We start from the raw sequence: 12549 nt of genomic DNA on the forward strand, positions 1-12549 counted from the left end.
AACAGTGTGAAACAACTGAAAATATGTCATATTGTAGGTTCTTCAAAGTAGCCACCTTTTGCTTTGATTACTGCTTTGCACACTCTTGGGATTCTCTTGATGAGCTTCAAGAGGTAGTCACCTGAAATGGTCTTCCAACAGTCTTGAAGGAGTTCCCCTGAGAGATGCTTAGCACTTGTTGGCCCTTTTGCCTTCTGTCTGCGGTCCAGCTCACCCATTAACTCGATTGGGTTCAGGTCCGGTGACTGTGGAGGCCAGGTCATCTGGCGCAGCACCCCATCACTCTCCTTCTTGGTCAAATAGACCTTGATGCCTTCAGTGTGACTCTACAATTTTCAGAGTCATATATGTATGTATGTGTATATGTGTGTGTATATATATATATATATATATATATATATATATATATATATATATATACTGCTTCATTGCATTAATTTTGTGCGCACTCTTTTTCTCATACCAAGCAAAGCAAATACAATTGCTTGCTTTTTTCACAGTGCTTTAAGTACTATTTAAATATGAAGTAATAAAATGTGATGACTTTTCTATTCTTTTGTCAATGTGAAACTTGTATACTGCTTGTTTATTATTATTATTATTATTATTATGTTGTATATGTTTTTTCTATTGTCCATCTTACTATAGATATCATTAAAACACCTAAGGAGTCATTTTGTAAAATTATAATAAATAAACAAAAGAGAGTTTGTTTTCTTCACAATTTATCTTCAAATAGTCTACTCTATCTATTCGTACCAGTGACAAGAAAGAAATCATATGAACCACTGGGTGGCAGTGTATGATACCACATATTTTCTAATATGCCATTTATAGAGATTTCAATAACTGACATGAAATTCAGTTGAGATGGAAAACAAAACTAGCAGAAATACACTGTGAAGAACTGTGAAAAATAAATTTTCATTTTAGGCAGCTAAACAAGCACATGTTAAACAGACAGCTTAAAAAAAGACTGAGACATATTAAAGTACAAATTCCAGTTTATGTAAAGTGGTTAACATTTGGATAGTCCAGATTACGTTATGGTACAAAATCTACCACATCATTCAGTGCAAGAACAAAACACTAGTTAGTAAACACATAACTTATGTTTATGGCAAATAACAATAATCCCTTATGTACTATAACTGTAATAGTCCTCAAGTGTATATTAGTGTTACTGAACTGTAATTTGACCTCCAAATCATTTCAAATATTTGTACAATTAATTCAAAATGATTTTTTTATCGATATTCAGAGTATTGTGAACTTAAATGGTTAGACAAAATATAAGAAATATTTTATACATTTGTGAAGAAAAAAAATCATTTATTTTTTTAATTTTTGCAACATTAATTTGTATTAAATTCATGTTAATAAAAAAACTAGTAATTCCTGAGTTATATTTCTGCCTGTCATATGAACTCACACAAAACTCTAATCTATCTTTGAGGTTTGTATGGTCTGTATACGCAGCATAGTTCTTCATTGGTATTTCCTGCATATCTTCAAATACCAATTATGGATGTTTGTTTATATTTTTTTATAAAAGAATGGGATGAGAAAGAAAAGGATAAGATGACTGTGAATTTGTTTAGATAAACTCAATTTCATTACTAAGGGAAAGTGTCATGTAGAAAACAATATAAAAGCAGAGATGCCCACAGAGGGAAGGACATGCTGATGAGACGCGAGCCTGCGCTGGACTTGATGGTGTAGCTGCACCTGCCCACATTCCCTACCTTGTCAACTGCAGACAAAGTCACAGAAGGTGAACAACATGAGGCCTCATACAGACCCATAAACACAATCACACCATCTTCCACTTTACTCTGGGTGAAGTTTCCACTGCCTTGCTGGATGGAAATGCTCTCGATGCCTGTGCCATTACCATCTGTGATGTTGACAGACAGTTTCCAGTTTGATGAGCTGCAAGAGGAGGAGTAGCAAGTACCCTGTACATCGACAACTTCACATTTTGGAGGTGAAAAGTCCGTAACCTGGATGGAACAGTAAAGGGCGAGTTGATAAATCAGCTTGTCACTGTAATTTAATATAACGGTTTTCAAATTAAATATATTTTAAATTGTAATTTATTCTTGCGATGCAAAGCAGGCATTATTCCCATCTTCAGTATCACATGATCCTTCAGAAATCATTCTAAGATGCTGATTTGCTGCTCAAGGAACATTTATTATAATCAGTGTTGAAAACAGTTGAGCTGCTTAATATTTCTGTGAAAATCATGATACATCTTGATGTAATATATAAATATTTTCTAATGAAGTTCTTGCTAAATAAAAGAATTCTTGAAAAAAAAAAAATCATACTTGACCCCAAATTTTTGAATGATAGCATATATTAATCATAAGTCAATCACAATTTGTTTTGTGTGAATAAATAACTGTCTGCCATAGAAATCATTCTAGGTCTAACTGTCAATTTTCTTCTGCTGGGACACCACTACTGCAAAATCAGTACTGAAATAAACTCCACATATACATACGCCTCATTCAATTTGCTAATCAAAGCACGCATTATTTTCCACTGAAATTTGGCAAAAATAGATTGTTTTATCAGTCTGTCTGAAACAAGCTGAGGTTACCTTGGAGAGAACAGAGAGACGAAGGACGACATAGTTAGAATCACTTCCTCCAGGGCCTTCTGCCTCGATGGTTAGCGTAACATCTGTGCCTGAGACCATATCACCAGGTGGAGTGACAGACAATGTCCCCTGAGCACTGCCGCCACTCACGACATTGAGACTGGCATGACAAAGAAACAGAACGTTTTAATTTTATTCTTGATAAGGAAAGATAATTAAATTATTACTGAGTGATCTGAGAACTAAGTGGAGAAATTACGTTGATGGATGTGTCATAGGGATGTTTATGTCATTCTTTGCACTAATTGTGTAGGTACCACTGGTTCCATTGGTTGTAACAGTAAAATTTATTTTAAATACTTCTCCTGGCAGCATGGAACTGTCTGCAATTGCCTTTAGATGGAAAGAAAATGGGATTAGAATTCAGTTTAGGTTTATTCAAACAACTAGTGAGCTGCCTACTGCCATTTAAAGGAAGTATAACGGTCATGGGACTTACAAGTGAGTCATTTTGACGCAAGAGACTCAACCCACAATTGATTTCAATCGATTTTATGTTAGCATGTTGCTAAGCTCAAAGCACAACACTAAAACAAGTTTAATTAAATGGTCCACAAATATAGAGCATTGTTATTTTACTGTTTTGTTGATACGTTTTAAAGACAATGGGTCTCACTGATTAACCATGTGTACACACATTTGTGCTTTCAAAGAATGTTTTCACACAAACAAAAAAAGATTAATTAATAACTTTCATACTACTGTAAAATTCATGAACATTTTATGATGAAAAAAATAAGGAATAAATGGAACCACATGGGGAAAAAATATTTTAGTGGTACATACTTAATTTTTTCATGTTAAATATATTTTATCATCAAGATTTAGTCATATGATTGCTAAGAGCGATGAAAGACTGTAAAGGACAGGCTGTGTGAAAAGCCCTCATGTAAAGACGGTGTTTGGATGTGTTCTATTAAAATGACTAACCAAGGTTATGTAGCCATTCATTTAGAATAGTTTAGAATGAGGTTAAAAACTATTTCACAAGCACACACAGTCAGAAATTTTTCATGAAATGTTTCATATAAATGTGAAAAACTCATGCAATCATTAGCGAATGTGATATTCTCTTCTCCTCCACCATTAATGAATGTTTTCACTGAACTTGGCGCAATGCATTGTTTGGAATGTCAGACCATTATGTATGAAGGATACACACTATCTTTGAATATGCTGTCATTAATGTACCTACCTATTGGTCTCATTAAATGTAAAGAAGAAGAATACACTAAGAATACAGTTTGTACCTTTATTGTGACTTTAGACTGAGATATCTGTGTGGTGGTCTGCCTCTGGTACAGGCTGGAGGAGGTCTTGTCTTTTCCCTTCAGCAACACCACAAACTCTCCTTCTGGCACTTCTTTCACAGTAATAAGGTAATCTCCACCATCCATTTTCTCAATGGTTCCATTAGAAACTTTTACCCCAGACACCTCCATGAGAGCAACCTCCTGCAGCTCTAGAGCCTCTGGACCTTTCTCTCCAGTCAGTGTTAGCAGCATCTTAGCCGGTGAGCCTAAATAAAGAGCAACAAATCTGTACACTTCCATTCAAATCATGTAATAAGGATTGTTTAATAGTTAAATAGAACAACGGTTTAAACCTGCTGACGGCCGCCCATCAATGACAGCAAATGCAGGATGGGGTCCTTTGAATTCCTCCACAAATACATAGATGAATGTAATCGCACTCTGACCTGTAAAAGATTACATTACATTAGAAAGGCATAAAAATACTATCAACATACATCTCAGAGTACCACAGCTTTTTTATCATCATCAAAGTTCTAAATTAAATTGTTTTTTTTTGATCATTTCATTAGCCATTTTCCTCTTGATACTTTAGGAGTAAAGTATAAATATACATTATGCCATATTCTCCTCATGACAGGATGGCTTTGCATTGGATTATCAAAAAAGTGCATGATGGCTCACCCATCACTTTAATGGTGTAGGGCTGAGTTGTTGTCATGTCAATGTGCCACAGGCCAATCTCAGTTCCATTTAATTGGATTCGTTGCAGGTTTCCCACTTTCTTAATTGTGCCCAGAGGTCCATTGTCAACAGTGTTAGACTGAGTCACACCTGGAAGCAAGTGCATTTCATTAGGCAATAATGAAAGAACTCACTTTGATATCATATATTGAAGCTAAGCATTATAATACAATCATTTTTTTAATGATTTCTAACATTTAACTCTAACATAGTTAGTTTAGTTTTAGTTATCTAGATTCTGTTTATTTTGTTTTGTTTGTTAGGCTTGCCAAAGTTGCACTAATGGTTATCGTGATACCATGTAAAGTCAAAACTTTATGTTATTTACCTTCTTTTTTTTTAGTTAATTTCGTTAAAAGTGCCTCTGAATTTACCTGTGGGGCTGCGTAGGTTGAATGTGAGGCTACTTCCTGTGATGTAGATGGTAGTGTTGGACAAAGACTTATCCAGTAGGAAGGGGAAACTCTCTACAAGTCCTGGATCCCTGGAGCGCTGAAGAATTGTCACCTGATTGATGAAAAAAAGAGTGTGCAAACAATTGAAAAAATGAAAGAGAGAAATAGGATTTTTTTTTTTTGCTGTAGTAAATTGACTATGAAAGGGTGATCATTCATACCAAAGCTGAAGTAGAGGTGTCAACAATGATGTCAGTGGCTTGAGAGAGGCTGGATTTGGAGACCTCGATGGCTTGACCCCCAGAGGCCAAGGCCATGTCATAATACACCTGAAACTGTGACAATGCCCTGGGGGTCCTTCGCCTCCTCATTGATGCTGTAATGAAGAAAGTTACCTGAATAGAAAGGGTGAGAGATGGAAAAGTGATGATGAAAAAACTGATGATGGTCTGGTGAAAATGTTTATGTCAAGGTCTGCATGTGACACAAGGATGGAACATTTTACCGCAGACTTGGTGCTGCGAATGAGGGCTTTGATAGTTTTCTCCAGGTTCATATCCTTAGCTGGAGCATCTGTGAACACATATATATAGGAGGAGGAAGGAGCTCCTGTCAGGGCCAACTGTGGGAGAAACAGCAGGTTAGAAAACCTTGTCAAGTGGGCAATAAAAACTGATTACTTGTATTCTTTATAAAATGCAATAATATAATAGTTCTTAGTTCTAAATAGAAATATAATTGTATTGGTAGTATTCACATATGAAGATTGAGATAATTAGCCGAAACACCACACAACCCAATACCTGAAGTGCTGACAGGCACATTTCTGGGATATCTCCTCCTCCTTTAGCGCTGAGCTTGGAAATCTCTGACTTCATCACACTTGAGTTTGTGGTTTTTATTAGTGGTCCAAATTCTACAAATTCATAAAAAATATATCCAGATTGTGTGTGTGAGTAATTTCTTACATTACTTTGAACTATATCTGAATCTCCAAATCTAGGTATGTTGCATTTTTTATTTTTATTTTTTGAATTTTTTTTTTTTATATTTGTATATGTGTATATTTATATGTGCTATGCAATTCACATTTTTTGCACTCACCTGGATCATTAAATTGCACCAGAATATATTCAGATGGTTCATCTTGAGTCCCTTTCTTACTGTCAATGATGTTGAAGGAAACTCTTTTGGCTTCTGCAATGTCATTTGCCATGCTGCCTGTGGTGTCAATCACAAAAGCCAGGACTGCAGTTCGCGCAATACCCATCAGCCTGGTGAGGGGAGAAAAAAAAATGGCAGTAATTTTGGTTTCTGGTTATTATCAGTCACCATCAGCTCTAGGTGGATACAGGAGCCCTGAGCTCTTGCTGATCACATGGAGCTGATCATCTCCGAAATCGGTGAAACACATTTTTAAATAGGCGCTGTCTTTATAAATAAATAGCAGATTTGAGTTTTAAACAACTACATTCTGGCCTGAAGAAACCTCTCTAGCGCTGTTCAAATATGTTTTCAGAGCTTATGGACATACCCGAAGATTTTGTTTCTGACAGAAGAACACAGTTCACCTCACAGGTATGGAAGACCTTTTTTCAGACAACTGGACATCACGTCAGCTTAACTTATGGATATCATCCTCAGTCGAACAGTCAAGTGGAGAAATTTAACCAAGAAATTGGCAGGTATCTATGGTCATGCTGTGGTCATGAACAGTATCGTTGGTCAGAGATTTTACCATGGGCAGAGTATGCACAGAACTCTCAAAGCCATTCTTCAACTGGACTCACCCCATTTCAATGTGTGCTTGGATACCCCCCCCCCCATTTTCCCGCGGTCAGGAGAACCATCTATGGTACCTTCAGTCGATAACTGGATTCGTCATAGTGAGAGGGTGTGGGACAGTGCTCATGTACGTCTTCAAAGAGCTGTCCAGAACCAGGAGATGCAGGCCAATAGACAACGTCGCCCACACCCTCCCTACCAACCTGGACAGAGGGTGTGGCTCTCCACATAGGACCTCAAGCTGTGGCTCCTTAGTAGGAAACACAGCCCAAGGTATGTTGGCCCATTTAAAATCATAAGACAGATTAATTATGTTATATACCAGATGGAACTGCCTGCTAATTATCATGTCTCTCCATCCTTCCATGTTTCCCTCCTCAAACCTGTCCACTTGGGTGCTGACCCCAACGTCGAGAATCAAGAGCCACCCTATTTGGTGGACTGGGAGTGGTACGGACTTGAGAAGAAATCTTGGGTGGCCGCCCATGAGATCTTGGATCCTTCACTCATTTCTGGACTTTCTTTTAACCAGACCCAATCGTCCAGTGCCATGGCCAAGGGGACGACCTCGTTGAGCCCCAGAAGTCGCTCTTAGGTGGGGGGGATTCTGTAATGCCTAGCCTGCAGATGGAGACCTTGCCTGAGTATTGACTCTGTTCTGCTCTCTCTGCTTCTCAGGTTACTTCCAGTTTGTGTGGTATTTGGCAGGGCCTGGCTAACAGGCCAGTGTGAAGTATTTCCAGTCTACCTGCCTTATTGAGCATTATTACATTTACATTTACATTACATTTGATCATTTAGTGGACACATTTATCCAAAGTGACTTACAAATAAGAACAATAGAAGCAATCAGGCCAACGAGAGAACAACAACAGTTTACAAGTGCCATGACAAGTCTCTGTCTAGTGTTTTTTTTTTTTTTTCATGAATAGGATAGACAAGAAAAGGTAAGTGCTAGTATTAGTCAGTCAAGTCCTGGTGAAAATGATGAGTCTTTAGATGTTTTTTGAAAATGATATTTAATGACTCATTTTTTTTACCAGCACTTGACCAACTAATACTAGCACTTACCTTTTCTTACGTACTTACGTACAGTACCTGCCTTACTGAGCGTTCTTATGCCATTGTTTTTACTATCTTGTGTATGACCATTTCCTGCCTTTTTTCCCCATTTACGTATTTTTAATTTTCTGTTGCTTCTCAGTGGATATTACAACCAGTGTTCAGTGTCACATGATCATTTGTATATATATATATATATATATATATATATATATATATAAAAAAAATATATGATTTAGTTCTTGTCATACTGTCTGGTCTGTGTTCCCTGAGTGTCCACTAGTGGTCCACTTCCCCATAGAATCACCCCACTGTAGGCACTACATTTCCCACAAGCCTTAGTCTGTTTCATCACTGTTAATTGCACAACTGTAATTGCACTCAGCTGTCCCCACTTTCATCATTTGCACCTGTCCATATATACCCGTTTTGTTCTATCAGTTTCATGGAGTCCTTGTTTTTATGTCACCCTGCTTTCGTGTGTTCCCTAGTGTTTTTCGTGTTTCTTGTTTTTGGACTGCTTTTGTTTATATTGACCTTTTGCCTGTCTGGACTAAGATTTTTGGATTCTCCCTAATAAACGCTGCAATTGGATCTCTGTTTGTTTGTATGTTTGTCACACTCATGTTTTTAAAAGTTATAGAAACCGTGAATAGAAAAGGAACAGCATTTATTAGAAACAAAAATATATTTGTGACATTATAAATGTCTTTACTTTACACATTTGATCAATGTAATGCATCTTTTCTGAATACAAGTATTAATAGTTTTCAGAAAAATATCTCACTGACTCCAAATTTTTGAATAGTAATGTAGAGAACCGGGTGTTAAGAGAACTACTCCCAGCTTTGCAAATATCTCTTTCAAAATCTCTTTCTTTAAAGATATACAAGGATTCTGTTCTAATACCGAAGGTATTTCTTGTTTCCTATAGCTCCACGGATGTTCTCTAGCAGGTCCAGGGTGGCTTCAGCTGCCATGTTTGCAGCATTAGTGTGTAGATCAGTATTATGGGAACGGGGCTCATCTTTACTGATCCCGCCTCGAGGATTCTGGGTACTGCTGAGGTCAGTCAGCCCACCATGGCTACATTTTCCTTTTACAGACATAAAAGACATATAAAAGTTAATTTAATTTTATAACTTAAATAGTTTATTTCCAAATTCACTCTCATATATACTTTCTACTTTTAAAACTGTGTTTTATCTCTTGTAAACACACTTTAAGGAAATAGAATAAACCAGATAAGTCAAACGTTAAAGGCTTGCACTTCTAAATGTTGAAATACTATGTTTTGGCTCTTCTTTCGATGAATGTTTGTTATAAATAGTTTTATGGTTGTCACAAATGAATTCGCTTTGGTAAACTTGGACATTGCTTAATTGTAACCACTCAGCCCATAAACACATTATAATGCACAGATTTGTCTTTATTGTCTTATGTTGGAAAGAAACAAAAATGTGCGATATGTGTGAGGAAATGGGTTGAACCATGACCATACCAACAAATTTTTTTTAAAAATGAGTCGTAACTCAGTTGGTTACCTATAGAACAACTTAGAATTGAACATCAAAACTCTTTGAGTTTGATTTGTGCTTTCAACAACTCCTCTATTTACACAATTATTAGACTTTAAATTTAAGTTACTAGGTAATTACTATATTTTGAGTTTAGATTGAATTTTGTACAGATGCATGTCTCTTGGTATAAACCTATGTCTGTCTTCTTACCTTGAGGTTTGTAACTGAAGAACAAGCCCAAATATCCTGAAGTGAGGTACTTCCCATTGAGAATAGCAGGAAGCAGCTGGTTTGGACAGGTACCACTGGCACAGTCACTGCATGTTGGCATCGCAATGTCTGCACATTAACACATACATATGCAATCTATTTAAAGCAGTTTACATTTGTTGAAACACCCTGGTAAATGGCAAACATGAACTAAATTTATTTATTTCCTATTCAGGATCAGTCAATTTAGATTAATCTCATACAATGTGATGTGTACTCCTGGGTGTAACCTGTTATCAGTTATGAACCAAGTCATCTGTTCACTTATCTAAATTTTCAGTAGAAACAAAGGTTTCTATAATCTATTATGGACATGACAACCCAAAAAATGGTGCAGTCGCTGTTGTTGTTGTTTTTTTTGTTTTTTTGTTTTTTCCGCATATGAGTCTCTCTCATAAATCACACCCACTGGCATTATATACCTGCAATGTTCTCAATCTTGAGATCCGGTCTGATGAGGTTGGCATATGGCATTTGGTTCCCCAGTTCAACCCAGTTACTGTGACTGTAAAAGTCCTAAAACAAAAAAACATCAATCAAATTAATGCTTACAAATTGCTTGTTTTTAATCTTAATGGTTTTTCAATAGGTAAGTGGCATCAAATAGTTAATGGGTAAAAACATGTTCTTGAGCAATTTTGAAGCAATATGCTTGCGCTAAGTCACTGACTTTATCTCCCTCTCTCTGACCTGCAGTGTGTGACACACTCGTCCTAGTGTTTCTCGGGCAGACTGAAGGTTGTCTGTGCGGACGTTCGCTTTAATAGCCGCAGTCCCCTGAATGATAAGGTTGCGTCCCTCATTAAAGGCCTCATTATTGAAGTGGTGTGCTGCGCTGCTCATGAAGTCCCGGTCCACAATGCCATTCTGCGTGTAGATCTGATTTAGTGCCCTGCGGAACTTAGCACCTGAAACATCTCCTGTGGCCGTGCCCAGACATGCACGCAGCAGCTCCTCCGCTGATGAGCCCTGGGTTAAATTGGGAAAATAAATTTTGTGTCATATGTTTGAAAAATGTAAGCTATTGTATGTATTCCAAAGAAATGCACAACTGTCGTGATCATACTTTTTTATATGCCTTTAATTGTACATAAACCCACCGTTGGCTTGAAATCTCTTCCTTCTGACTCAGCCACTGCTGCACACACCTCACGGATCTTCTCCATTACAGCACTGCCAGTAATGGATACATGGGTGTTTCTGGTACCCCCAACTGAAATAAATGCCTGCACTCCAGACACCACTAGTGCAATCAGGGCCACGACAGGCACTAATGACTTCATGATCATCTGAATCAAATATTTTCTTTTTAGTGAAGTTGGTCTGTGCAAAATCTTTTATTAAATGCTTTTTTTTTTTCTTTTGCAAGAATTGAGGGGAATTAGGTTAAAATATTATAAAAATAGGAAATGTATAAATAAAAATAATATGATAAATCAAGTAATTTCTTTAAGTAAATACCATCATATATACTGTGCATATTATATATATATATATATATATATATATATATATATATATGTATATATATTATTTTTTTTATTTTATTTTTTTTTTGCGTTTACTCAAAAAAAAAATTTTTTATTAGTATATGATGTTTATAACATAACATAACATAACAGAACATAATATAATATAATATAAAGACCTTCTTACCTGTTTTTAATCTGCTTCTGTTCCTCCTGTATCTACCCTTAATTTTTGATCATTTCTGATTACCTATATTTATACATATACCTTACCTTAAATCTAAGACGTCATGCAATCAGACGTCAGCAAATGATTTGCATCATAAAAACATGGCTGCTTTTAAAATATTGTTACCTCTTACACATCCACAAAATTATGAATAATTCCTTACCTACATTAACTGTAAAAAATTTGAAACATCCTAAAAGGATTTGATACAGCTACTGCAGTAAAAAAACAAATAAAATAGTGCACCAGATGAGTTTTAGTAGTGTCAAAATCTCCATTTACCATGCATAGGAAAATTCTATATTGCTTCACGACTGTATGCCAAGCCCAGTTTGTTAAATTCTAAGGAAATAAAAGTCACATTCCGCAACAAGACCACTCCTGTTGTTGAACGCTGAGGGCTCTAAAAGTTCAGCAAATTATTCAATAAATAATATTATAAGTGAGACGCATAAATTATCTTGAGACTTGCAGGATGCAATGAGGAAAGTGGCAATGAATTTCTTCAGTATATATCAATATAACCATTTCATCAGTATTTATTATTTTATTATTATATTTACTAAGTTAATTTACCCTCATTATTTTTTTTTACAGATAAATAAACAAATAAATTTTGTCAAATATTGTAAAACATTTTAGACATAGAACAAATGAATCATGACTTGCTAATTTCTAAGCTGGAACAAGCTACTTTATTATTAGATGTCAGTATAAGAGCATCTTTAACCATCAATATATCTTTAAATACTGTGGACTTGTTTTAAATTTTAAGTTACTAACATAACTGAAAATAGACTGAGAATTTTTTTTATTTATTTTTTATTAGGACTGGCAACAGCTGGTCTTAAAATCTTTATACATCACACACTAAACAAATTTAAACACCGACTGAAAACACTGAATGAGGTCAAATTATATTCATAATTGCCCTGACAGTCCGGGTTGTGATATAATTTATTATTTTTCATTTCATGCCTGGAAACAACTATGGTAATTGCTTTTTCATCAATCATGTTGTCAAAAGAATGATTTCTGTCCAAAAGATGGCAGGTTTAAACATGTCGTTTAAATCAGTTGATCATTCATGTCCATGCGTCACAGCTCCTTTTTTCCCACACTTTTCAACAATCAGTTATTATGGTTGTTGAGTA

The 12549-nt window shown here is 35.9% G+C and overlaps 1 protein-coding gene across 1 annotated transcript; it reads right to left on the bottom strand.

The window, feature by feature from the left end:
* Positions 1 to 986: 986 nt before the first annotated feature.
* Positions 987 to 11663, bottom strand: LOC113071314 (von Willebrand factor A domain-containing protein 7-like). Its single transcript, XM_026244709.1, has 17 exons — positions 11354 to 11663; positions 10798 to 10986; positions 10388 to 10666; positions 10120 to 10213; positions 9638 to 9766; positions 8817 to 9003; positions 6165 to 6334; positions 5864 to 5976; positions 5566 to 5682; positions 5282 to 5455; positions 5040 to 5172; positions 4606 to 4755; positions 4275 to 4367; positions 3919 to 4187; positions 2868 to 3001; positions 2609 to 2768; positions 987 to 2003 (listed from the first exon to the last, which is right to left on the bottom strand). Exons 2-17 carry the CDS (start codon positions 10984 to 10986, stop codon positions 1620 to 1622), a joined length of 2775 nt encoding a protein of 924 aa, XP_026100494.1. The 5' UTR covers positions 11354 to 11663; the 3' UTR covers positions 987 to 1619.
* Positions 11664 to 12549: the final 886 nt, after the last annotated feature.

The sequence above is a fragment of the Carassius auratus genome, chromosome 1 (genome assembly GCF_003368295.1).
Source record: "Carassius auratus strain Wakin chromosome 1, ASM336829v1, whole genome shotgun sequence".
NCBI classification, from domain to species: domain Eukaryota; kingdom Metazoa; phylum Chordata; class Actinopteri; order Cypriniformes; family Cyprinidae; genus Carassius; species Carassius auratus.